Genomic DNA, 27,341 nt, shown 5'->3' with positions numbered 1-27,341 from the left:
AAAGTACCCAACTCTTCGTCCATAACTTAACTAATGCTATAGATCGACTTGTTCGCACTATTTTGAAACTGGCTTAAATATAGAATCTTTGTTATTTAACTAGAGCAGCAATAACATCTCTGATACAAGATATTGAGCAATCTTGGTAGGAGTATCTGTGTAAAGTTAAATTCTCCGTTCCAACCTCCTCTCACACTCCTGAACAGTAGGTGGCGGTGATGCACCTCTTTGACGTTGGTTGTAATCTGCCATAATATCAACGAAGAAGACAACGAAAACACTTCTCCAGAGACTTCTACCAGCGGATCTGTTGTCGGAGCACCGCTATCTGTCCAGACTTCTGCTGAAAACAGCACGATCACAGCTTGTGAAGGAAGTTTATTGAAGTAAGCACATTTGCCTACCACATTGCTTTTGCCAACGTTATACGAGTACGTAGAGTTCGTGTTAAAATATCGAGGTCCTCAGCCTGGCGGTTCCAAAGAGCAAAGTTCAGATGTACTACATCATGTAGCTCACCTTGCTAGCCAGCATAGCGTCAAGCTAACTTGCAATATTTGAGGGCTATAAAACAGTTATTATTAATACTACAGCGACCTTTCAAAAGACTTAAGTTTGTTTCGAGCTAGCTGAGTGATAACGTCGAATACGAATTTTGTTTTTTAACCGATATCGTGCTCTCAGTATATTAGTGTATCTACCTACAGATACTGCAGAAGGTCAAGGGTTAATTGCTAGTTCGGACTTTGTAGCCAGTAACTTTAATAACTCATCGTGGCAAATGGTAGCCTGTTACTTAATTTAATAACTCATCCAGCAAAACTTAAATGTATTAACATTAGCTAGGTAACGATAGTTACATTATTTTCGTGTCATCTGTTACGGATACGTTTAGCCCCCGTCTACGACCCGACGCGCAGTGAGGATGGTGTCGTACAAGCGTCTGACCCCCGAGGACGTCCAGTTTACTAGCGCTGGTTTGTCCGAGGAACCGACCTCCGAGCAGGAGGTGGTGGAGGTGAGATCCGGCACGCTCTTTGATTGTTCATGTATAAATCTACACCCGTCTGTCATGCTAAAAAGTATTGTTTAACTAGAATAGAAGTGGGTCTTTCCTACCGTGTGTGTGTGTGTGGTCTCCCTGTGCAGGAGGTTCCAGAAGAGCCTCTCCTCCCCAGAAGGCTGTCCTGCTCCTCCTCCACCACCCTCCTCTCTCTGGGGCTGCTCCTCCTTCTCCTCAGCGCAGCCTGGCTCCTCGCCACCATCTTCTGGCTCCACTCCCCCTCCAGCGGCCTTCCCCACCGGCCCCCGCCGCCTGCACCCTCCCCAGGGAGAGCAGCCCCGGCTGGGGGAGCCTCCGTACCCGAGCCCCAGGCCTGCTCCTCCGTCCCGGAGGCCTGGAGGTTCGACTGCTACCCGGAGAGGGGAGTGGTGGTGACCAGGGAGATGTGTGAGGCTAGGAACTGCTGCTTCATCTCCTCCCCCCCCGCCTCCTCCTCCAGGAGCCAGGGTGTCCCCTGGTGCTTCTACCCCCCAGGCTTCCCCTCCTACCGGCTGGCGGCGCTGCAGCCATCACAGGGGGGCCAGAGAGGGAGGCTGGAGAGGGAGGTGAGGACGTACTACCCTGGAGACATCCTGTCCCTGCAGCTGGACATCAGACACGAGACCGACACCAGGCTGAGGGTCAGGGTGAGGGGCCGTCTGGACACAGACACGACATACACACACACATACATGACACACACACACACATACATGACACACACACACATACATGACACACACACACATACATGACACACTCACACATACATGACACACACATGCATGACACACACTCGCATACATGACACACACACATGCATGACACACACACACATACTGACAGTGACATACATGCTCCTCATGCTCCACTCACACACCCCTGCTTGTCTGTGTAGATCACGGACCCGTCTAATTTGCGGTATGAGGTGCCAATCACAGTCCCCAATGCCACTGAGAAGGCAGGAAATCCCGCCTACAGTGTGGAGCTGTCCAAGGACCCGTTCGGCATCATCGTGAAGAGGACGGCTTCAGGAGCTGTGCTGTAAGACACGCATCAGAACCCTCCAAAACCCTCCAGAATGCTCCAGATCTAATAACAGTAAAGATGACACATTTCTTTCTTTCTCTCTCCTCTCCCCCCTCTCCTCTCCCCCCTCTTCTCCTACTCCCCTCCCCCCCTCCTACTCCTCCACCTCCTACTCCCCCCCTCTCCCCCCTCTTCTCCTCCCCCTCCTACTCCCCCCCCTCTCCCCTCCTACTCCTCCCCTCCTACTCCTCCCCCCCTCCTACTCCTCCACTTCCTACTCCTCCCCCTATCCCCTCCTACTCCTCCCCCCCTCCTACTCCTCCCCCCCTCCTACTCCTCCCCCTCTCCCCCCTCGTACTCCTCCCTCTCCCCCCAACCTACTCCTGCCCCTCTCCCCCCCAGCCTCAACACCACGGTGGCTCCTCTGTTCTACGCTGACCAGTTCCTCCAGTTCTCCTCCCCGCTGGCCAGCCCCTACGTGTACGGCCTGGGCGAGCACCGCTCCTCCTTCCTGCACGACGTCCACTGGAACACGCTCACCATGTGGGCCCGCGACGTCCCGCCCACGGTAGGCTAACGGCTAACATACAAACTGCTACCATGATGATGGGTAACGTGCTAATGGATAGCATGCTAACGGCTAATTCGCTATAGTATTTAACATAGCTGAAGCTAATGGCTAAGGCATCTAGCATGCCAATGCTAATGCTGCTAACCCTCTTCCTGTGTCCAGGAGTTTACCAACCTGTATGGCGCCCACCCCTTCTACCTAGCCATGGAAGAGGGCGGGGCTTCCCATGGGTTCTTCCTGCTCAACAGCAATGCCATGGGTCTGTCCTCCTAGCCCCTCCCCCTACCTCATAGCCCCTCCCCCTACCTCCTAGCCCATACTCCCAATTCCATTTATTCCTGTAGTATCTCAACTCACCTGGTGTTCATGACAGTTGTTTCTATTGGCAGACGTGGTCCTACAGCCCGCCCCTGCTGTAACCTGGCGTACCATTGGTGGGATCCTGGACTTCTACGTCTTCCTGGGTCCGGAGCCTGGCTCTGTGGTTGGACAGTACCTGGAGGTTGTTGGTCAGTCCACTGGAGGGGCAAACAAAGCTATTGTGTCTGAACTTACAAACCAAGGAACTCCCATTTATTCCATCTCTCTCTCGCTCTCTTTCTCGCTCTCTTTCTCTCTCTTTCTCTCTCTCGATCAGGCCACCCTGCCATGCCTGTCTACTGGGCGCTAGGTTACCATCTATGTCGCTGGGGTTACGGCTCCAGCAACGCCACCTGGGACGTCGTCAAGAGCATGCGAAATTATGGGATACCCCAGGTAGTGTCCATTGAGTGGGTGTACGTGTACAGTGCATACTGCTGTAGGCCACTGGTCTGGTCTAAGGTATGTGTGTGTGTGTAGGACGCCCAGTGGAATGATATAGACTACATGGATCGTTTTCTGGATTTCACCTTTGACCCGGTGACCTTCTCCTCGCTGCCTGACCTGGTGAAGGACATGCACGCTCACAACCAGCACTACGTCATGATCCTGGTAGGAAGGCCTGTTTGTTTACCTGAGGGTGGATATGTACCTGAGGGTGTGTGTGTGTGTGTACCTGTTTGTGTGTGTATGTGTATATGTAGCTGTGTATATATGTTTGTGTGTGTATGTATATATGTGTGTGTGTGTGTGTGTATATGTAGCTGTGTATATATGTTTGTGTGTGTGTATGTGTATATGTAGCTGTGTATATATGTTTGTGTGTGTATGTATATATATGTGTGTGTGTGTGTAGGACCCAGGCATCAGCAGCTCCCAGCCTGCGGGCTCCTACAGGCCGTATGATGAGGGGCTGCAGCGAGGAGTCTTCATCAACCTCACTGACGGCACCACGCTCATCGGCAAGGTGACGCACGCACACACACACTGACGGCACCACGCTCATCGGCAAGGTGACGCATGCACGCATAAACACACACACACACACACTGACGGCACCACGCTCATCGGCAAGGTGACGCACGCACACACACTGACGGCACCACGCTCATCGGCAAGGTGACGCACACACACACACACTGACGGCACCACGCTCATCGGCAAGGTGACGCACACACACACACACTGACGGCACCACGCTCATCGGCAAGGTGACGCACACACACACTGACGGCACCACGCTCATCGGCGAGGTGACGCACACACACACACACTGACGGCACCACGCTCATCGGCAAGGTGACGCGCACACACGCACACTGACGGCACCACGCTCATCGGCAAGGTGACGCATGCACGCACGCACACACACACACACACTGACGGCACCACGCTCATCGGCAAGGTGACGCGCACACACACACACTGACGGTACCACGCTCATCGGCAAGGTGACGCGCACACACGCACACTGACGGCACCACGCTCATCGGCAAGGTGACGCGCGCACACATGCACACACACACACTGGAAGAAGGTAAGGATAAAAAAATAATAAAAAAAGTCATTTAGCTGACGCTCTTATCCAGAGCGACTTACAGTAAGTACAGGGACATTCCCCCGAGGCAAGTAGGGTGAAGTGCCCTGCCCAAGGACACAACGTCATTTGGCACTGCCTGGAATCGAACAAGCAACCTTCGGATTACTAGCCCAATTCCCTCACCGCTCAGCCACCTGACTCCCCTTATATTGTTCTTACTTCTTTTTGTTCTTCCACTGTCATCTATCCTGCCCCCCCCTTCTGTGTCAGGTGTGGCCAGGCCTGACTGCTTATCCAGACTTCTCTGATCATGTGACCCATGAGTGGTGGTATGACAACTTGAAGAGTTACCATGACATAGTCCCCTTCGACGGCCTGTGGATCGTAAGTGCGTGTGTGATCTTGTGACAACACCACGAGTCTGTCAGCAGCATCAGAATAGTTCCTCTTCCTGTTTTAGCTCTGACTGCTCATGTCACTTCCTCCCTAGGACATGAATGAGCCTTCCAACTTCCTGGATGGTTCAACCAATGGCTGTCCTTCAAATGACCTGGAGGACCCTCCCTACACCCCTGGTGAGACTCACGCACACACACACACTCCTGATGTGGTACAGCTGAAGCGTGCGTGTGGGTGTATAATGTGTGTGTGTGTGTTACAGGAGTTCTGGGTGGGCTGCTGAGAGCTAAGACGCTGTGTGTGTCGTCCCTGCAGAAGACCTCCTCCCACTACAACACACACAGCCTCTATGGCCTGCTGGAAGCCAAGGCCTCGTCCTGGTACACACACACACATTACAACACACACACATTACAACACACACACATTACAACACACACACATTACAACACACACACACTCATAAACAAATACACAGACAGACAATATTCATTTGATCAGATGGCGTGTGTTTGTCCTCCCCAGGGCTCTGCAGCGGCTCCTGGGGAAGAGAGCGCTGGTCATCTCCCGCTCCACCTTCCCCAGTCAGGGCCTGTACTCTGGGCACTGGCTGGGGGACAACCGCTCCACCTGGAAGGACATGTACATGTCCATATCAGGTCTTTCTCTCACACACACACTCATACACACATTGGAACACACTAGAACACACTTTAACAAATACACTGTAACAATCAAAAACAGACACTATCAAACACACATCACAAGACATGCACAATAACTGTGTGTGTGTGTGTCTGTGTGTGCGTGTGTGTGTGTGTCAGGCATGCTGACGTTCAGCCTGCTGGGGGTGCCCCTGGTGGGGGCTGACGTGTGTGGCTTTGGGGAGCAGACAGACGAGGAGCTGTGTGTCCGCTGGACCCAGCTGGGAGCCTTCTACCCCTTCACACGCAACCACAACACCCTGGACACACAGGTAACTAACCACAACACCCTGGACACACGGGTAACTAACCACAACACCCTGGACACACAGGTAACTAACCACAACACTCTGGACACACGGGTAACTAACCACAACACCCTGGACACACGGGTAACTAACCACAACACCCTGGACACACAGGTAACTAACCACAACACCCTGGACACACGGGTAACTAACCACAACACCCTGGACACACAGGTAACTAACCACAACACTCTGGACACACGGGTAACTAACCACAACACCCTGGACACACGGGTAACTAACCACAACACCCTGGACACACAGGTAACTAACCACAACACCCTGGACACACAGGTAACTAACCACAACACCCTGGACACACGGGTAACTAACCACAACACCCTGGACACACAGGTAACTAACCACAACACTCTGGACACACGGGTAACTAACCACAACACCCTGGACACACGGGTAACTAACCACAACACCCTGGACACACGGGTAACTAACCACAACACCCTGGACACACAGGTAACTAACCACAACACCCTGGACACACAGGTAACTAACCACAACACCCTGGACACACAGGTAACTAACCACAACACTCTGGACACACGGGTAACTAACCACAACACCCTGGACACACGGGTAACTAACCACAACACTCTGGACACACGGGTAACTAACCACAACACCTTGGACACACGGGTAACTAACCACAACACCTTGGACACACGGGTAACCACAACACAACCACAACACCCTGGACACAGGTAACCACAACACAACCACAACAGCATTTCACACATGAGCGACTTGTGTAATTAATAGTGTATGCGTACCTGTGTGTGCGCAGCCCCAGGACCCGACAGTGTTCAGCCCGCTGCCTCGTACAGCCATGAAGGAGGCTCTGCTGCTTAGATACTCTCTGTTCCCACTGCTCTACACTCTCTTCCACCGCGCACACACACACGCACACACCGTCGCTCGCCCGCTGCTGTTCGAGTGAGTCACACACACACACTGTCAATCCAATGAAATATTTTCTCAAAATACCTGCTCACTCAATAGACTTTGAATGTGTGTGTGTGTGTCAGGTTCCCTCAGGACAGCAGCTGCTATGCTGTAGACAGCCAGTTCCTGTGGGGCAGCAGTCTGCTGGTAACTCCAGTCCTGCAGCCCGGACAGCGCACTGTGGAGGGCTACTTCCCCCTGGGGCTTTGGTACGACTTCTACACGGTGAGCTCACACACACACACACACACACACACACACACACACACACACACACACACACACACACACACACACACACACACACACACACACACACACACACACACACACATGGTGAGTGTACACACCCACACAAAGAGCCCCCCTCCCACAGGGAGACAGGGTGGTCAGTAACCTCTCTCTCCCCCCTCTCTTTCAGGGAGACAGGGTGGTCAGTAACCTCTCTCTCCCCCCTCTCTTTCAGGGAGACAGGGTGGTCAGTAACCTCTCTCTCCCCCCTCTCTTTCAGGGAGACAGGGTGGTCAGTAAAGGAGAGCAGATCCAGCTGCAGGCTCCTCTGGACAAGATCAACCTGCACCTGAGAGCAGGAGCTGTGATCCCCACACAGGTACACACACACACACACATGCATACATACAGGTACACACACATGCATACATACAGGTACACACACACACGTACACACACACACACACACATGCATACATACAGGTGCACACACATACACACACACACAGGGACACACATATATACATACAGATTCACACAGGTACACCTAACCTGGATATTGTCACCTCTACACAATGAAACCTGAGTTGTTGTGTGTGTGCAGAGGCCCAACACAACGCTGTGGGTGAGCAGCGGCCAGCCCCTGCACCTGCTGTCCTCCCTGCAGGAGGACGGCCAGGCTCAGGGGGAGCTGTTCTGGGACGACGGGGAGAGTCTGGACACCTGGGAGACCGGCCAGTACGCCCTCATCCTGTTCACCGTGGACCAGGTACACACACACATAGGGATGGGTATTGAGAACCGCTTCTTGTTTAGAACCGGTTCCCAGTGAATCGATTCCTTGGAATCGTTAGCAAAATTCCTTAACGATTCTGTTAACGATTCTCTGTGCCGTTAAACAATTAAAATGCTAAGTTTAATAATGGATAACAAATCGATATGTTCAGTTTAATAATGGGACACGCGAACGTCTGTTTGAATAAACTATAAAAGTTTGCGCACGCATGTGCCTGAATACGCCTAAAGAACATACTCAAAGTACATTGACAGCTGTTGTACCATTTGGAGTACATGCATGTAAATGGTTTCTTGAAAGGTGACACTGAAGTTATTTCCCCTGTTGTTAGGACCCCTGTAAGTCCTACTGGTGTTGAGTAATAGAAGCTTGAACACAAGGAAACTGAAAGTTTCTATCTCCGACTAGATTTTGTTTTGAAAACAGAGGCCTGAAGAGGCCTAGAGGTGGTAGGTATTAGCTCATTTCAGAGCCAGTCAAAGCCAGTTTGAGAAATTCGTTTAGAACGAGTGTGTGTGTGGGGGGGTGCAGGACGCACAGACCTAGTTGGCTGTAGAGGGGAACATCGATAAGAGAATCGATAAGAGAATCGAATCGATAAGCAGGAATTGCTAAGGAGTCGGAATCGTTAAAATCTTATCAATACGCATCCCTACACACACACACACAAACACAGCCAGTACGCCCTCATCCTGTTCACCATGGACCAGGTACACACACACATTTTTAAGGCCGATACCGATACAAATATTTGGTGATTTAAAAATCCGATATTCCAATATAGGCCGATATAAATAAATATTTTTAAAATCCAGAAACAAGAGGCAAGTAGGGTGAAGTGCCTTGCTCAAGGACACAATGTCATTTGACACTGCCGGGAATCGAACCAGCAACCTTCTGATTAATAGCCCGATTCCTTAACCACTCAGCCATCTGACTCCTGTTATTATTTCCTCACTAAAATAATATGATAATGCAGTATAAAAATAAACTTGTTTGTTTTATTGTCACATCAGAACAGAGGAACATCAAAATATATTAAAGTTCTGATAAATAAAATGTATAAAAATACAAACTTAAGATATGAAACTTAGTCCTTTGAACAAAAACACACACAAAAAAATATATAATTTATCGGCCATTATAAATACCGATAGTTTGGAAAATGCCTAATATCGGCTGATAATATCGGCCCGCCAATATATCGGTTGGGCTCTAACACACACACACACACAAACACAGCCAGTACGCCCTCATCCTGTTCACCGTGGACCAGGCACACACACACATACACACAGCCAGTATGCCCTCATCCTGTTCACCGTGGACCAGGTACACACACACACACTCTCACCCCCAATCCCCCCTTTTTGTGTTCTAGAACACAATGACATCACAAGTGCTCCACAGCCATGAGGAGGCCACCTACATCACCATAGAAATGACCTCCTTCTACGGGGTCAGGTCCAAGCCTACCCGGGTCACTGTCAACTCCCAGGACGCAGCCTTCTCCTACCGAGCCAATCAGGTGAGGCCTGGGTCAGGGGGTCAAATAGTTAATGACCTTTTATTCATCTGGTAACCTGTTTCTCTCTCTCTCCTCCTACCCCTCTACCTGTCTCTGTCTTTCACTATCTCTCTCTTTCTCCTCCTAACCCTCTACCTGTCTCTCACTATCTCTTTCTCTCCTCCTAACCCTCTACCTCTCTCTGTCTTTCTCCTCCTAATCCTCTACCTGTCTCTCTCTCCTCCTAACCCTTTACCTCTCTCTGTCTCTAGGTATTGACAGTATCAGATCTGGGTCTGAACCTCAGTCAGAACTTCACCATCAGCTGGTCCTAGCCTGCTTCTCCTCCCCACCATCCCTCCATCTCCCTCTTGTTCCTGCCCTGCCTGGGCTGAGGGGGGGGAGAGAGGACAGACTGAGATTAGGTCCACAGGGTCACGGGGGGGGGGAGGGAATCATCACTTAATCAGAGTGTTGCTACTGTTGCTGTGTGAATGTTGTTTACAACCTTGATTTGCACTATTGAAAATAACCCTGCACAGGAGACCCGACGAGGAATGTTCAAGCAGGGTGCCTTGGGAACCCTCAACTGTGTCTGGAGGTTCTAGAACACTTTTTGGAACCCTTAGAGAAGAGCATCTGTTCTAGAACCTTCTGGGCCCTACGAGTGGAGAGTTCTAGAACATCTGTGTACTGTGAATGTGTTCTGCATCTGCTGCCAAAGTTTTATGATTACTGAGACGTTAGAAGCAACAACGATGCGATATCTGATAGTATTTTAGAGTCTCAGCTAGTAATGTTTTAGAATGCTAGCTAGAAGAGCTGGGAAAGGGTTTTTGTGTTTATTTTGTTTTTAGTTGACGTCATGCTGTTACCTTTAAGAATTTTTAAAGGTTTTTCAGACCTGTTGTGTTTTTTTTGTTTGTTTATGAACTTTAAAATTCAAGTGTAGGAGAATTCTCTTCTTGTTCGAGTAAGAAATAATTCACTGCTTTGGTTTCTGCTACCATGATAAATTATGAAAGTCGAAGGAAAAAACTCTGAATGTTAAGGCTTTCATTTCAAATTTCATATAAAGAAATCATTAATAAATTATATTCTTAATCTGATTGTTGAGGATTGTTATGGGTGTTGGGTGGGTTCACCACCAGAGGGCGACAGCTCACTCAGCCAGGCTGGACTCTGTGTCTCTCTCTCTCTCTCTCTCTCTCTCTCTCTGATACTACAACGACACCATATCTCTTCTCTGTAAACAACATCTCATTTGTTCATCCTTTTGTTTACTTGTGTTTATGCTCGACTCAGGAACCAGATAGTGATAATCCCCACCAAGGGACTTATTCTCTCCTCTCTCCCTCCTTTATTGTTACTGCTGCACTGTGTCCCTCTCTCCCTCCATGTTGTTAGGGCTAGGTCCGCAGCACTGTGTCCCTCTCTCCCTCCTTGTTGTTAGGGCTAGGTCCGCAGCACTGTGTCCCTCTCTCCCTCCATGTTGTTAGGGCTAGGTCCGCAGCACTGTGTCCCTCTCTCCCTCCATGTTGTTAGGGCTAGGTCCGCAGCACTGTGTCCCTCTCTCCCTCCATGTTGTTAGGGCTAGGTCCGCAGCACTGTGTCCCTCTCTCCCTCCTTGTTGTTAGGGCTAGGTCCGCAGCACTGTGTCCCTCTCTCCCTCCTTGTTGTTAGGGCTAGGTCCGCAGCACTGTGTCCCTCTCTCCCTCCATGTTGTTAGGGCTAGGTCCGCAGCACTGTGTCCCTCTCTCCCTCCTTGTTGTTAGGGCTAGGTCCGCAGCACTGTGTCCCTCTCTCCCTCCATGTTGTTAGGGCTAGGTCCGCAGCACTGTGTCCCTCTCTCCCTCCTTGTTGTTAGGGCTAGGTCCGCAGCACTGTGTCCCTCTCTCCCTCCTTGTTGTTAGGGCTAGGTCCGCAGCACTGTGTCCCTCTCTCCCTCCTTGTTGTTAGGGCTAGGTCCGCAGCACTGTGTCCCTCTCTCCCTCCATGTTGTTAGGGCTAGGTCCGCAGCACTGTGTCCCTCTCTCCCTCCTTGTTGTTAGGGCTAGGTCCGCAGCACTGTGTCCCTCTCTCCCTCCTTGTTGTTAGGGCTAGGTCCGCAGCACTGTGTCCCTCTCTCCCTCCTTGTTGTTAGGGCTAGGTCCGCAGCAGTGTGTCAGATAGGGAGCTCCCATGAGTCCTTTAAACACCTTCATCCATCTGCAGTCTCTGTCTGCACCCCAGCTTTGTCCTCCTTATGCCTGCTCCCTGTTCCCCCCTCCATCCCTGGAGACCATGTCCGTCACAACAATCTTCTGTTTCAGCTGCTGTGCATGATTGTGTCCCTCTCTAATTCTCTCTCTCCAACCCTGCTCCTGGAGAGATACCCTCCTGTAGGGTTACACTCCAGCCCTGCTCCTGGAGAGATACCCTCCTGTAGGGTTACACTCCAACCCTTCTCCTGGAGAGATACCCTCCTGTAGGGTTACACTCCAGCCCTGCTCCTGGAGAGATACCCTCCTGTAGAGTTACACTGCAACCCTGCTCCTGGAGAGATACCCTCCTGTAGGGTTGCACTCCAACCCTGCTCCTGGAGAGATACCCTCCTGTAGAGTTACACTGCAACTGCAATTTAAATTAACCTTATTTGGTTTATCAACCAGCTACAGGGCAGTGCGATATTAGTCATGCACAAACTGAATCAAGCCAATCAAAGGTGGTGATTTAATCTCTCTCTCCACACACCTCTGAACAAACAGTTTCGGGTGATACGTATCAGGAACTGCCTATAACTCTCCATCTCACCCACACTGAGCTAACCAACTTCTCTCTCCCCATCACACTGACACCCACTGAGTCAACCAACTCCTCTCCATCACACACACACTGAGCTCTCTCTGTCTCACACACACACACCACCCTCTCCTTATCAGGACCTGACATCCTAAGTTCTGACGCTCGTCCACTGATCCAACGCTGTGATTGGCTGGGCTAAACGCTGGCTTTGTTTTGATTGGCTCTCAGCAAACATTCACACACTAAGGACATCCAGATGGGCCCTTTCAGAAGGCACATATATCACTTCAGGAAGGAGGGGAGGCAGAGAGGAAGAGAGAGGGAGGGGAGGCAGAGAGGGAGAAGGTAGGGGAGGCAGAGAGGGAGAGGGAGGGAGGGAGAGAGAAGGAAGCATGTTGCTAACAGTGTCTCCTGTCAGATGCATTCTGATCCGCTGACTCAGGGCATTTCCTGTCTGGGTTTCTGGGATTGTGTGTGTTATATGTGTGTGAGTGAGAGAGAGAGAATGGGGTCTTAATGGGAGTAGGAGGTTTGTGCAAGGAAGAATGTTGTGTGTGTTTGTGTTTCAGTTGTTTGGCACAAAAAATGTTACTTGAAGTAGATGTGAAATTGAGAAAGTCTAAACCCTTGAACAAAGTACATTTAGTCATTTAGCAGATGCTCTTATCCAGAGCGACTTACAGTAAGTACAGGGACATTCCCCCTAAGGCAAGTAGGGTGAAGTGCCTTGCCCAAGGACACAACGTCATTATGCATGGCCGGGAATCGAACTGGCAACCTTCAGATTACTAGCCCGATTCCCTAACCGCTCAGCCACCTGACTCCCTAAAAGTAGAGACAGAGAGAGAGAGAGAGAGAGAGAGAGAGAGAGAGAGATGGAAATAAAGACAGATTGATGCTTCAGTTATCATCTTGCCAAGTGTGTTTGTGTAGAACACTGGAACAACTTCCTGTAAACTGTGGCATGTACATATTATCCCTCACTCTCTCTCTGGCTCTCTCTCTCTTTTTTCATGGACATACTATTCTTCACTCCTTCTCTATCCCTCTCTCTCTGCCTACAGTCTACCCCACACTCCTCTCCAGATGAACTGTTTAAATGTCACCTTCATCTCCACAACAAGAGAACATGTTTCAGTTTTGGGTGTACTGTCTCTTTAAGAATCGACTTACATTTACATTTAGTCATTTAGCAGAAGCTCTTATCCAGAGCGACTTACAGTGAGTACAGGGACATTCCCCCGAGGCAAGTAGGGTGAAGTGCCTTGCCCAAGGACACAATGTCATTTGGCACAGCCAGGAATCGAACTGGCAACCTTCAGATTACTAGCCCGATTTCTTAACCGCTCAGAATCAGAAAGGGATTTATTCGCCATGAAAGTTTGCACAGACAAGGAATTTGCTTGCCACCTGACTCCTAGACTTGTATGAGCAGTGTCGTGTCTTACTCCAGAGAGTTAAGCTGGGATAGTTCAAAAGCTTTTTCCTCTCTTTCCCTCTGCTTTATCCTACCCCTCTTTCCTCCTCTCCCCCGTCCTTAAACAGGATCTAAATACAATAATGTCCAGGTATTAGGTGACTTAGCAGAGAGAGACACACACACCCTGTGCAGGGCAGGACAGGACAGGTCCAGGTAGACACACCTGGTTGGTTTCTAGGCCACACCCCCAACAGTGTACTTTGAAGCATTGTACAATGCTCACACACACACTACACACTCCCACTCACACACACTATACACTCACACTACACACTCCACACTCACACACACTATACACTCACACTACACACTCCACACACTATACACTCACACTACACACGCACACTACACACTCCACACACTATACACTCACACTACATACGCACACTACACACTCCACACTCACACACACTATACACTCACACTACCCTACACACTCCACACTCACACACACTACACACTCACATGCAGGTGGCTCTAGAAGTCATTGTCACTAAAGATCCCCTCCCTTTTTCTTTGTATTTTTACCTTCCGCTCTCTCTCTATAATCCTCCTCTTTCTCCTTCCCTATTTTCTCTCAGCTTCTTCTCTCTCTCTCTCTCTCTCTCTCTCTCTCTCTCTCTCTCTCTCTCTCTCTCTCTCTCTCTCTCTCTCTCTCTCTCTCTCTCTCTCTCCCCCTCTCTCTCTCTCTCCCTCCCCTTCTCCCTCTCTCTCCCTTTCCCCCTCTCTCCCCCTCCCCCTCTCTCCCTCTCCCTCTCCCTCTCTCCCCCTCTCCCTCCCTCTCTTTCTCTCTCTCTCTCTCCCCTCCTCCTGCTGCTGTATTCCAGCCCACTCCTGGTGACCGACAGATCTTCCGACCCCGCCCTGCTCCTACGTGACGACGGGAACCTTTTCAGGTGTCATGTCAGTTGGTTTGAAGTTCCGTAGTATCACAGCACGCGCTCTCGGTAATACCTCTCAGTTTTGTCTGTCGTGACAGGCGCCAAACGGACCAAACTAAACCTTAATTTCAACTCAGTCAAAAAAGTTTTGAAAAGTCAGTTGCGGTGCCTTATTCGGTAGGCTACATCCGCTGACATTGTTCGTTCTGGTTGGTGTAGGTGTCGGAGCGGGATGTCGGCGGTTAAAGCGCTTCAGCAGTGGTGTAAGATTCAGTGCAACGGGTACAGGGATGTGTCTATTACGAACATGACCACCTCGTTCCGGGACGGGCTGGCGTTTTGCGCGCTCATCCACAAACACCGGCCAGACCTCATGTAAGTGACACCACCAGTACGACCAAAACCGAGCGATTACCCAGCTCTGGAAATTCAATTTAAGATTTATGTTCAACCACATAGCTACGCTGAATCGCCATATGCTACTATTTCACCAAGTCCCGTGCGTTATCGTAATGTTTAGTTTTTGTTGTTGACGTTTAGATACTACTTTGTTCCTATCCTCACGACGCTGTTGTTTAAACGTGTTTCCCATAGTTATAGAACACAGCACTCGGACGAAACCAGTGCTGTTCATTCCTACGTGGCAGTGGAAGTTCATTGTTTTTCACAGTTCATTGTGCTCCTCTGTCAAAGTTCAGCTCTTTATAAAACAAATGTGTGTTTAAATGGAAGTGATGTTAAGTCATGGACCCCCCCTCCCCCCCACACACACGGACTGTCTTTTGTGGCGGTAATGATAGGGTTCGAAAGTTTATTATTACTATTTCAGCAGTAAATTATTTAGACGTAATCGGGGACTGTATGGTAATCAAGCCGTCATTTGCAGAAGATTCAATTGACTTAAGTTAACTTGACCTTTTACCCAACACATGTCTGAGTTTAAGTACTTTAAGGCTTGTAGTTCTGGTTCTAATGACGGAGATGCATCATGTAGTTGTGCTCCCGCTATGGCGATCAGACCACAGTCTCTGGTTGACAGTCGGACTCCAGACTTTCCGGATCACTGTGTTTTTATGACTATATCCGCTCCGGTGACGGTAGACCGGACGGATTAGTCAGCTGAATCAGCGGATTCTGGTAGGACGTTACTATGTGACGTGATGTCAGTGTTCGGGGAAAATGTAGTTTGTTATGGTGGTGTTGTTGGCTAACTTGTTGGTAAAAGTATTGACTCTCAACCTGGTGAAGAGATCTCGGACACCCCTGAAATGGTCTGAGGTTTGGAAACGAGCTTAAGGCCTGTGTTGTAAGTTTGTTTCAACACAGGAAAGATGACGCACACACACACGTGGGTATAAGTTTCATGTTTACCATCAGTGTTTTTGATGTCATCTCTCTCCATCTCCCTCTCTTCCTCTTTGTCCACCTTCATCCCACAGTAACTTTGATTCTCTCAAGAAGGATGATGTCTACGACAATAACAAACTGGTGAGTGAGAGAGAGATAGTGTGTGTGTGTGTGAGAGAGAGAGGTAGTAAATGTAAGTGTGTGTGTGTGAGAGTGTGAGAGACAGGGGTAGTAAGTGTGTTTCTTCTTAGACAGTCCCAGCCACCAGAACTTAGTCCTCCATCAGACTCGTCCATCATGGCTGCCCTTCAACCTGACTGGACTGCTCTTTGTGCCTGTCCGAGTTTCCTCCAGAGCCACTCTAAAACAGGCAACTGGCCTCCATGTGGCTCTAGCTGCAGCGTCCCACTGTGCTGTAGTGTGCTCAAACGGGCCCCGGCCTGCAGATCCAAATGGTTGCCGATGTTGATGTGTGACTAGCCGTCATGCTGGGTTCTGAGGCAGCTGACCATGTGGGCAGATCCAAAATAGCCTCAGACTGACGCTGATGTTTTCTTCTTTTCTCACTGATAAGGAGGATTTCAGGGAGTTTCCAGCTTGATGACAGAGCAGATGATAGCTGGAGCGTGTCAACTTGCTCTCCCTTTTCCTCTCTCCTCTCTCTCTCCTCTCCCTCCTCTCTCTCCTCTCCCTCCTCCTCTCTCTCCTCCTCTCCCTCCTCCTCTCTCTCCTCTCCCTCCTCCTCTCTCTCCTCTCTCTCCTCTCCCTCCTCTCTCCTCCTCTCCCTCCTCCCTCCTCCTCTCTCCTCTCCCTCCTCCTCTCGCCTCCTCTCTCTCTCTCCTTCCCTCCTCTCCTCTCCTTCTTTCCTATCCCTCCTCTCTCTCCTCTCCCTCCTCTCCCTCCTCCTCTCGCTCCTTCCTCTCCCGCCTCTCCCTCCTCCTCTCGCTCCTCCTCTCCCTCCTCTCCTTCTTTCCTCTCCCTCCTCCTCTCCTCCTCTCTCCTCTCCCTCCTCCTTTCTCCTCTCCCTCTTTCCTCTCTCTCCTCCTATTATCTACTTCTGGCCAGACTAGGCCCAGTTCCTGTTGACCTGTTGACTGTCTAGATATGGATGTAAACACACACACATGCACATGCATACAACAATTCAGTTGTTGTGTTGGGATTTTAGTGCCACGACATTTTTAACCGTGTACACACACACCCACAGGGACGTGCACAGACATTTGGAGGGGCTATTGGGGAGTCAGGTGGCTGAGCGGTGAGGGAGTTGGGCTAGTAATCTGAAGGTTGCCGGTTCGATTCCCCGGCCGTGCAAAATGTTGTTGTGTCCTTGGGCAAGGCACTTCACCCTACTTGCTTCGGGGGGAATGTCCCTGTACTTACTGTAAGTCGCTCTGGATAAGAGCGTCTGCTAAATGACTAAATGTAATGTATTGCTCTAACATGAAAGTCACTTTGAAAGTCGCAGTCACTTTCTTTCTCATACAAGCTCAAAAAAGTGATCAACATTATCTCCATGACTTCTAAAAGTGGAAGGGTTTCCCTCTGCTTCACTCGCAGGGCACCGGGGTGAGAATACAAACAATGGATGAAGAACACAAAACTGGATGATATCGCAATTTTATTGTATTTACCTTTACTAATGATAGGCTTATCGTATTGATGCAGCCACAAAAACCAACAAACAAAAAAAGTTTATTTAGGTTATTTTTCCAGAGGGGAAGATCAGCCCATCAGGGCAAACGGGCTGTTGCCTGGGCAACAATAGCCCATACCTGTGCACACACACCCTGCTATTCCAGTCATTCGCTGAGAGGGAGTGTACAAGAATGAAGAAAGGCCTGTCTCCCTCTCTGTCTCTCTCCCCTCTCTCTCCCTAGAGGCTGCAGACCTAGGCCTCCCAGAGTGTTTATGTTTGTACCTGGGTGTGTGTACAGTGTAAACTGTGGTGTGTCATGAGGGGAGGGAGGGAGGGGAGGGGAGGGGAGGGAGGGAGGGAGGGAGGGAGGGAGGGAGGGGAGGGAGGGAGGGAGGGAGGGAGGGAGGGAGGGAGGGAGGGAGGGAGGGAGGGAGGGGGAGGGAGGGAGGGAGACAGAACACATTAGCAATTGTTGTGTTGGTGCCATGCACAATGCTAAAAAAAAGATGCCTAAAATGTATTTCCTGTATTCCTGTTCTGTTCTCCTCCTCTCCTCCTGTCCTTGTCCTGTCCTGTCCTCCTCTCCTCCTGTCCTCCTCCTCTCCTCCTCCTGTCCTTCTCCTCTCCTCCTTTCCTCCTCATCTCCTCCTCCTCTCCTCCTTCTCCCCTCCTCCACTCGTCCTCCTCCTCTCCTTCTCCCCTCCTCCTGTCCCTCCTTCTCCCCTCCTCCTCTCTTCCTCCTCCTGTCCTCCTGTCCTCCTCCTTCTCTCCTTCTCCCCTCCTGTCCTCCTCCTGTCCTCCTCCTGTCCTCCTCCTGTCCTCCTCCTCCCCTCTTCCTGTGCAGGCGTTCAGTGTGGCTGAGGAGCAGCTGGGTATCCCTGCCCTGCTGGATGCGGAGGACATGCTGGCCCTCAGGGTCCCCGACCGCCTCAGTGTCCTCACATACGTCTCCCAGTACTACAACTACTTCCACGGCCGCTCTCCCAGTCAGTACACACCCACACACACACTGTATACACACACTATATACACACACTCATATACACCATATACACTGTAGCGGGGTTTGCTCGTTTAAAGATAGAAATACTTAATTGATCATAAAGTCTCGGGGCACCACCCTAATATTGGTTTAGGACATTAGGGAATCCTATGTTTAATATGTAATAATCAGTCTCATCTTTAGGAATGAATTCGTTCTAAGTGTAGAGCCAATCGTAACATCAGTGAACACGCACGTCAAAATATCTTTACAAAGAATTTATTCAAGTAAGGTAAACAGATCTTATGAACAAGTTGGATTATGGGTTTGATATGAGAGATTGGTTTCAATGAACAGAATGACATGGTCTAACTTAAAGAAAGACAGAAATTGTACAGTCAATGATTACATCCTTACAAATCATAAACAGAGCTCGTGCCAATGCCATGTCGAGGAGGAAAGAGCGTTAGCCATAGTTACGCTTGATCAGGGGTTGATCAATGATGTTGAGGGCGGTTTGCGCCAAAGGTCCATTTGAAGAATCTGAAGTCACAGCGCGGCTGCGCAGGGTCATGTGACTGAGTCTGCGGGATCTCAGTGAAGTCGCATTTGGTTCTTCTGTTGAAACGTCCAGATGAAGTTGAATCTCAGGAGAAGCTTGGCGACGTCCTTTGGAACGCCAATCCTGATGGCGTTCATGCCATGGTCGGTTTCGCTGGAGTCCGAGATTGATGGTCATCTTAGGGCTTTATACAGTTCGAGAGAGGACTCGTCTGGGGTCAGATGTGGATTGGGGGAAGCTGGGTTCTCAACTCCCCCCTCCTTCCTTCACACCTACCAAAGGTGTGATCTGATCTCTGGCTGGTTCATTCGATGGTTCAAATATTGTTCTGGACATCTTGGTACAGTTACAAAATACAGTTGAATGCTTGTTTTATTATGATAGCTTCGTGTAGATACCAAGAATGACGTGGTTATCTTTCAGGAAGAAGGAGTTGTTACTAGAATCAAGATTTCAGTGAACACAACATTAAAACAAAGTAACAAACATAACACAAATATCCCTCTCATAATTCTCCACCTTGTACTCTTGTGGTAAAGGTGAAGTCTCAAGAACTTTCCTCAAAAGTTCTGATCAAGGTATGTTCTTTGTTCAAATCGCCGCCGAAACGGATAGCAAATGGTCGCTGGAGACGTGTTGTCTAAATCAGGCCCTTTGAAGCTTGCAAGCTAGCAGGAGGGCTGATTAGGTAGATTGGGGAGGTCCCCCCCCCAATTCTATAGTTCCTTTGCATCGGCGTTTGGTGGGTAATCAGCATACTGAGGGTGTCACAAGGACTGATTAGTTTGTCTGATGTGATTGAATCACTCTTCAGGTGTGGCAAGATGTTGGCTCCGTGTGGTCTTGCGGACCTCACTACAACACATATACACTGTATATATATATACACACACACAAACACACACACAGTACATACACACAACACACACACACACTATATACACACTATATACACACACTCATATACACCATACACCATCTACACATATACACTGTATATATATACACACACACACACTATATACACTGTATATATATACACACACACACACACACTACATACACACAACACACACACACTATATACACACACTCATATACACCATACACCATCTACACATATACACTGTATATATATACACACACACACGCACACTATATACACACTCATATACACCATATACACATATACACTGTATATATATACACACAAACACACTACATACACACAACACACATACACTATATACACACACTCATATACACACACACACACACACACATATACAATATATATATACAGTACTGTACACACATATATACGGTACTGTACACACACACACAAATACACCATACACACACACACACTATGTACACACACATACACATACACTATATGCACACACTCATATACACCATACAGTATATACACATACATATACACTCGATATATACACACACACATATACACACACACATATACAGTATATACACACACATATACACTATATATACACACACACACACATATACACCATACACACACACTCATATACACCATACGTGTGTGTGTGTGTGTGTGTGTACTGACTGTGTGTGTGTAGTTGGAGGTATGGCCGGAGTGAAGCGTCCAGCAGAGGAGTCTACAGAACAGCCCTCTGGGAAGAAGAATCAGCCAATAACAGCCACGGCCTACCCTGGCTCCTCCCCCTACCAGCCTCCCCCCTCTCCCTCCCCCCTCAGACCCTCCCCCAAACAAGGCCGCTCTGCTGCACAGGTAAGTCTCCCCCATCCTCCCCTCCTCCTCCTCCTCCTCTCTTTCCCTCCTCTCTCACCCTCGCTCACCCCTTGGAAAGAAGTTGCTGCAATCACCAGATTTTTTTAAGCAAAAGAACATCCCCCCCCCCCCCCCCCCCCCCCCCCCCCAGAAGGAGGGTGTGTCGGAGCCCAGGCTGGCTGGGACCCTCAGTAACAAGTGTGTGAGCTGTCAGAAGCACGTCCACCTGGTCCAGCGCCACCTGGTGGACGGGAGGCTGTACCACAGGAACTGTGCCAAGTAAGAAGGGGATGGAGGGGGACGGGGAAGGGGACAGGGTAGCTGGCTGGCAGACCAGCAGGCAGACCATAATATAATCCCTAGCACCGCAGGTACCAGAGCGCTCTCTCCTCTCCATCCCAGCTGTTGTCATGTGTTCTCCAGGTGTGCAGAGTGTTCCAGTACCTTGCTGTCAGGGGCGAGCACGGCCGGGTCAGAACCAGGATCCTTCATCTGCTCCGCCCACCAGCGTGGGGCTCCGCCCCTCCAGGAGCGCCACGACAACACGCCCGCGGTGCCATGGAGACGCGTCAACCCCAGACCTACAGCCGGCCTCACCCCTAACCCGGCCTCTACCCTGGCCTCTACCCCGGCCTCTACCCCGGCCTCTACCCCGACCTCCAAACTGGGCCCCAGCTGGCTGACACATCGACCCGCTGCTTCTACCTCAGCCTCTACTTTGTCCTCTACCACAGCCTCTACCCCTCCCTCAGCCTCAACTCTGGCCTCTACCCCGGCCTCCAAACCAGGCCCCAGCTGGCTGACACATCGACCCGCTGCTTCTACCTCAGCCTCTACTTTGTCCTCTACCACAGCCTCTACCCCTCCCTCAGCCTCAACTCTGGCCTCTACCCCGGCCTCCAAACCAGGCCCCAGCTGGCTTACCTCCAGGAATGAAAAACCCAGCACCCCCCCCTCATCCCTGTCCTCACGGCCCACACCGGACCTCTCCTCCCTGGGCTCCTCCGGCCCCTCCACCCCCTCCAGCCCCTCCACCCTCTCCAGCCTCAGACCTGTGGCCCCCTCCACCCTCTCCAGCCTCAGACCTGTGGCCCCCTCCACCCTCTCCAGCCTCAGACCTGTGGCCCCCTCCACCCTCTCCAGCCTCAGACCTGTGGCCACGCCCCGGACCTCCAGCAGCAGCAAGACCCAGCAGGCTCGGGCTCACTTCTTCCAGAGTGACACCACGACCGGACTGGAGAACCAGAGCCAGAACCAGGCCAGGGACCAGAGCCAGGTCGTGGCCCCAGCCCGGAGCCTGGCTGTGGGGGGCCAGGGGGAGGGAGCGGGGCCTGGAGGGAGTGAGAAGGGAGGCAGGGGGGTGAGCGTGGTAGTGAACCTGAAGGGGGGGTTGGGAGGGGGCAAGAAGGTACTAGGTGGTGCAAGTACAAGTGGGGGCCAGGAAGTTACTTTGGGTGAGGGAGTGACTAAGGTTGGGGGAGGGGCTAAGGTTGGGGGAGGTGCTAAGGTTGGGGGAGGGGCTAAGGTTGGGGGAGGGGCTATGGATGGGGGAGGGGCTAAGGTAGTGGAGGTGATGATGTTGCCCAGAGAAGAGAACAGCAAGAAAGAGGCAGCAGCTTTTCTCTCCAAGAAAATAATAACAACATCAAACGAAGTCAACATCAGCACCAACACCAAACCAGCCTGGACGACTGCGGCTCTGAAGAAGACTGACAACAGGTGGGACACACTCACACACATATTTGTTTTTTAAAGGTTGAAAGATTTTTTTTTTCTTCGAAAGGTTGAAAAAATATTCTCAGTACTGCAGCCTCTCAATACTGCAGCCTTTCAGTACTGCAGTTTCTCAGTCTCTCCCTCTCCTCTCAGACCTGCAGACATGGTGACCCCTAAGAAAGAGACAGATAAAGGGATGAAAGGAAGAATGAAGCTAAAAGCCGACCCCTCCATCCTGGCCGACCTAGGAACCACCTTTGACCCCTCCACCCCCAGCAGCCACAGTGCATTGTGGGGGAAGACTCCAGATAAAGGATCCCCCAAACCAGTCACCACTCCAGGTGTGTGATGTACAGTGTGTGTGTGTGTATATACAACGTGTGTGTGTGTGTATATACAACACGTGTGTGTATATACAACGTATGTTTTGGCTACTCGCGATGTTTTTTGGCTATCTTGTTGTTATGATCAGTGACCTATGCACTTTGTAAAGCTCTCTCTTGGAAGTCGCTTTGGATAAAAGCGTCTGCTAAATGAATAAATGTAAATGTAAATGTATGTGTGTGTATATATACAACGTGTGTGTGTGTGTATATACAACGTGTGTGTGTGTATATACAACGTGTGTGTGTGTGTGTATATACAACGTATGTGTGTGTATATACAACGTGTGTGTGTGTATATACAACGTGTGTGTGTGTATATACAACGTGTGTGTGTGTGTTCCCAACAGTACCTGACAGCAGCAGCTCTCCAGCAGACTGGAGGTCAAAGCTCAAACCCGTCTCCAAGGAGACCAAGTAAGACTCTGTTCTCCCCCTCCTCTATACTTCCTCCTCTTCCTCCTCCTCTTCTTCCTGTAGTCAGCACAGTGTCTCATCCTTGATATGAGCTGCTGATCCTAGAAGGGACACATTAAGTCACAACTTTGCATTTGAATTGGTCTTCATACCTGCCACTCAAAAATGCTCTGTCCTGATTGGCTGTTTTCAGGGGGCCAGCCCCTCCATTTCTGCCATGCCCACACCCGGGCAAAGAGGTGTCGCGTTTAAAGCTGTCCCCAGTGTAACCACACCAGCCCAGGGTTCCCCTCCTGGTGACCAGCTACAGTAGAAACCAAAGTAAAGACCAAAGTAGAGACAGGGAGACAGGTGAGAGAGAGACTGAGGGGAGAGAGAGACTGAGAGCAGCCTAAATGATGTTTGTTCCCTCACTTTGGCTTTCTCTGTTCTCTCTCTCTTTATTTTCTCTCTCCCTCTGACCCACCCTCCTCTCCAGGACCAAGGACTCCCCCTCTCTCCTCCCAGACAGGAAGGCTGAGGCCCCCTCCAGGCCCTGGGCAGCAAGTACAGGAAACTCGCAGGCTTCAGGGCCTACCAGCCCTGGAACCCAGGGTAAACACACACACACACATACACACACACACACACACATGTGTGTGTGTATATATATATATATATATACTCGAAATAATCAGCACTTACACTTCTTCTCTTCTTCTCTCCCCCTCCCTCTCTTCTTCTCTCCCTCTTCTTCTCTTCTTCTCTCTCCTTCCCTCTCTTCTTCTCTCCCCTTCCCTCTCTTCTTCTCTTCTTCTCTCCCCCTCCCTCTCTTCTTTTCTTCTTCTCTCCCCCTCCCTCTCTTCTTCTCTTCTTCTTTCCCCCTCCCTCTCTTCTTCTCTTCTTCTCTCCCCCTCCCTCTCTTCTTAGGTGTCCTGAATGGAAGGAGCTCCAGTGACCTGGAGAGCAGGCCAGCTGTGGTCAGTATGTTAGTGTGTGTGTGTTACGTTATATAGAACAAGAAAACTGTTACATTAATGTGAATAAGAAGAATACATGTATAAATATTCATTCATTTCTTGTGTGTGTGTGTGCAGGTTAAGCCAGACTACATCCCGAAGCAGCAGATTCTGAGTGAGCTGGAAGAGATCGAGACCAGCCTGAATGACCTGGAGACACGAGGAGTGCTGCTGGAAACCCAGCTACGCCGCTCTGAAGAGGGTAGCACACACACCTGCACACACACCTGAACACACACCTGAACACACACCTGAACACACATGCGCCTAACTAGAGGAAAGAGAGAACATCTTTGAGAGAAACGGAGGGAGGAAATGCAACGTTTGAATCTGTCATGACCTTGATAAGTGTGTCACTATTAAAGCCTAATGTGTGTGTCTGTGCGTGTGTGTGTGGCAGAGGGAGAGGAGGACTCTGTGATGGATGAGCTGATGATAGACTGGTTCAACCTCATCAGGAACAAACAGGTGGCCATGAGGAGGGAGTCTGAGCTGGTGTACATGTGAGCACACCTCCACACACACACGTACTTTATAACTATGCGAGTAGGTGAGTGACCGTCTGTCTCTGTGACGTGTATGTGTGCGTGTGTGTGTGTGCGCGTGTGTGTGTGCGCGCGCAGCGCTAGGAACCAGGACCTGGAGGAGGAGCAGCCCAGTGTAGAGCAGGAGCTGAGGAGACTGATGGACAAACCTGGTGAGTCAGAGTGGATGTGTCTCTGTGTGTGTGTGTGTGATGTATGAGTGTGTGTGTGTCTCTGGGTGTGTGTGTGTGACTGTATGAGTGTGTGTGTCTCTGGGTGTATCAGACATTAAATGGGTTTAGGGCAGTGTATGTTTTATAAGACGTGTGTGCGTGTCTGTGTGTGTGTGTGTGTGCACGCGCAGACCATCTGAAGACTGAGTGGGATCGGAGGAGAGAGGAGGAGCTTATGGTGAAACTAGTAGAGATCGTCAACGACAGGAACGCCATCATAGAAGGCCTGGACGATGACAGACTCAGGTGTGTGTGTGTAGCCAGTTAGGTCTGTCAGTGTGTGTGTGTGTGTGTGTGTGTGTTTGAGAATTCTCATGTTCTGTGTTGTTCTCAGGGAGGAAGAGGAGGATCAACAGCTAGATATAATGATGAAGAGCCTGGGTGAGTTCACTTCCTGTTCTAACCTGCTGATGTTCTAACATGGGAGGGAGTCAGGTGGCTGAGCGGTTAGAGAATCGGGCTAGTAATCAGAAGGTCGCTGGTTCTATTCCCGGCCGTGCCAAAATGACGTTGTGTCCTTGGGCAAGGCACTTCACCCTACTTGCCTCGGGGTAATGTCCCTGTACTTACTGTAAGTCGCTCTGGATAAGAGCGTCTGCTAAATGACTACATGTAAATGTAATTCTATCTGTTCTGTTCCTAGTGGTTCTGACTCTCCTTTTTTCCATTTATATAATTTGCTGCATAGCAACCAAAACTATCTAAACATTCCTTCATTATCTAAACCTTTTATCATAAAACTTTCACATTATGAAGATATGAAGATATTTTTATATTTATAGTAGTTTTTTAGTCCCCTTTTCTTTAGGGTGTGTGTCTTTTTGTGTTTTTAGAGGAGAAAATGTATTCTCATCACTAATGGGTAACCTCCATATCACCACTTTCCTTCAGAACTCATATTAGTTCAATGGAACTGACCCTACACCTACCTCACTTCACCTGCATCTGCACACACACACACACACACACACACACACTCAGGAATACACACTCTCGGTTATCTAGAAATGTGCTGGGAGAAGTTAAGCAAAAATCTGAGTTCACCCCTCCTCCTCCTCCTCCACTCCACCTCTCCTCCACTCACCTCTCCTCCTCTCACCTCTCCTCCTCTCCTCCACTCACCTCTCCTCCTCTCCTCCACTCACCTCTCCTCCACTCACCTCTCCTCCTCCTCTCACCTCTCCTCCTCTCCTCCACTCACCTCTCCTCCTCTCCTCCACTCACCTCTCCTCTCAGAATCAGAATCATGGGTGGGTCATTCAGAAAGGAGTCAGTGTGTGTGTGAGAGAATGTTAGTTGAGAAATAATACTTTTGTTTCTTTCTCTCCTTCCTCTCTTCTTAGATGTAAAGAAAGACAAGACTAAAAAGAAGAAGTTGGGCTTGTTTAGCTGGGGCAAGAAGGAGAGCTAAAGCACACACACACATCAACACCCACACACACACACACATCAAGACACACACACACATCAAGACACATTCACAGATCCAAACACTCACAAAAATGTTGCTGCTTTTTAAAACATTGTTATCTAATCATGTACCGTGTGTGTTTATAGTTGACCTGGTGTTATTCAAAAGCAAAAGCTCTTCATAATGAGTTAGTTAGAAACACACAGTTTTAATTTACGTTTAACGAGATTGAGACGTTATTTTATGGTTTCTTAACTCTTAATTTTACAAGTAAATTATATAAATGATTTTACATTTACATTACATTTAGTCATTTAGCAGATGCTCTTATCCAGAGCGACTTACAGTAAGTACAGGGACATTCCCCCGAGGCAAGTAGGGTGAAGTGCCTTGCCCAAGGACACAACGTCATCTGGCACAGCCGGGAATCGAACTGGCAACCTTCTGATTACAAGCCCGCTTCCATAACCGCTCAGCCACCTGACTCCCTCCTGATTGTAGCGTAATGACTACGCAATGATGAGTGGATGGATGACAGGATGGATGGATGACAGGATGGATGGATGACAGGATGGATGGATGGATGACAGAATTGATGGATGGATGACAGGATGGATGGATGGATGGATGACATTGTGTCTGTGTAAATATACCTGCTCGTCCTGTTCCTTTTTTTTTTTCAATAAATTCCTACAAGGTCGAATCGACGATACTGATTGTTGAAATATTTGATTGGTTGATCGTGTGTGTGTGTGAGCGC

General features: G+C 49.7%; 2 protein-coding genes across 2 annotated transcripts; both read left to right on the top strand.

Annotated features, from left to right (window-relative positions):
* Positions 1-304: 304 nt before the first annotated feature.
* On the top strand, positions 305-10,545 carry gaa2 (alpha glucosidase 2). The gene is made up of 21 exons (XM_067259038.1): positions 305-386; positions 896-1,018; positions 1,150-1,689; positions 1,941-2,086; positions 2,474-2,639; positions 2,805-2,901; positions 3,032-3,151; positions 3,280-3,398; positions 3,483-3,614; positions 3,859-3,969; positions 4,813-4,926; positions 5,033-5,117; positions 5,204-5,321; positions 5,467-5,600; positions 5,766-5,917; positions 6,756-6,904; positions 6,997-7,138; positions 7,425-7,523; positions 7,749-7,913; positions 9,322-9,468; positions 9,720-10,545. Exons 2-21 carry the CDS (start codon positions 926-928, stop codon positions 9,780-9,782), a joined length of 2,892 nt encoding a protein of 963 aa, XP_067115139.1. The 5' UTR covers positions 305-386; positions 896-925; the 3' UTR covers positions 9,783-10,545.
* A 4,083-nt stretch (positions 10,546-14,628) lies between these two features.
* Positions 14,629-26,867, top strand: micall2b (mical-like 2b). Its single transcript, XM_067258974.1, has 16 exons — positions 14,629-14,967; positions 16,032-16,080; positions 18,423-18,564; positions 20,727-20,899; positions 21,051-21,178; positions 21,323-22,618; positions 22,769-22,956; positions 23,349-23,415; positions 23,894-24,009; positions 24,325-24,374; positions 24,492-24,615; positions 24,814-24,916; positions 25,037-25,110; positions 25,302-25,416; positions 25,505-25,551; positions 26,514-26,867. The coding sequence occupies exons 1-16, from the start codon at positions 14,825-14,827 to the stop codon at positions 26,579-26,581; spliced, it is 2,883 nt and encodes a 960-aa protein (XP_067115075.1). The 5' UTR covers positions 14,629-14,824; the 3' UTR covers positions 26,582-26,867.
* Positions 26,868-27,341: the final 474 nt, after the last annotated feature.

The sequence above is a fragment of the Osmerus mordax genome, chromosome 21 (assembly GCF_038355195.1).
Source record: "Osmerus mordax isolate fOsmMor3 chromosome 21, fOsmMor3.pri, whole genome shotgun sequence".
NCBI lineage: Eukaryota > Metazoa > Chordata > Actinopteri > Osmeriformes > Osmeridae > Osmerus > Osmerus mordax.
This window is presented reverse-complemented; position numbering and strand designations above follow the sequence as displayed.

What these genes read in the sequence shown, in the direction of transcription:
- gaa2 (XM_067259038.1), top strand. Translation starts at nt 926, where the DNA reads ATGGTGTCGTACAAGCGTCTGACCCCCGAGGACGTCCAGTTTACTAGC. An exon ending in GCTCAACAGCAATGCCATGG is followed by an intron (nt 2,902 to 3,031) that starts GTCTGTCCTCCT and finishes TTCTATTGGCAG; the next exon opens with ACGTGGTCCTACAGCCCGCC. An exon ending in AGCACTACGTCATGATCCTG is followed by an intron (nt 3,615 to 3,858) that starts GTAGGAAGGCCT and finishes GTGTGTGTGTAG; the next exon opens with GACCCAGGCATCAGCAGCTC.
- micall2b (XM_067258974.1), top strand. Translation starts at nt 14,825, where the DNA reads ATGTCGGCGGTTAAAGCGCTTCAGCAGTGGTGTAAGATTCAGTGCAAC. An exon ending in TACCACAGGAACTGTGCCAA is followed by an intron (nt 21,179 to 21,322) that starts GTAAGAAGGGGA and finishes TGTGTTCTCCAG; the next exon opens with GTGTGCAGAGTGTTCCAGTA. An exon ending in TATAATGATGAAGAGCCTGG is followed by an intron (nt 25,552 to 26,513) that starts GTGAGTTCACTT and finishes CTCTCTTCTTAG; the next exon opens with ATGTAAAGAAAGACAAGACT.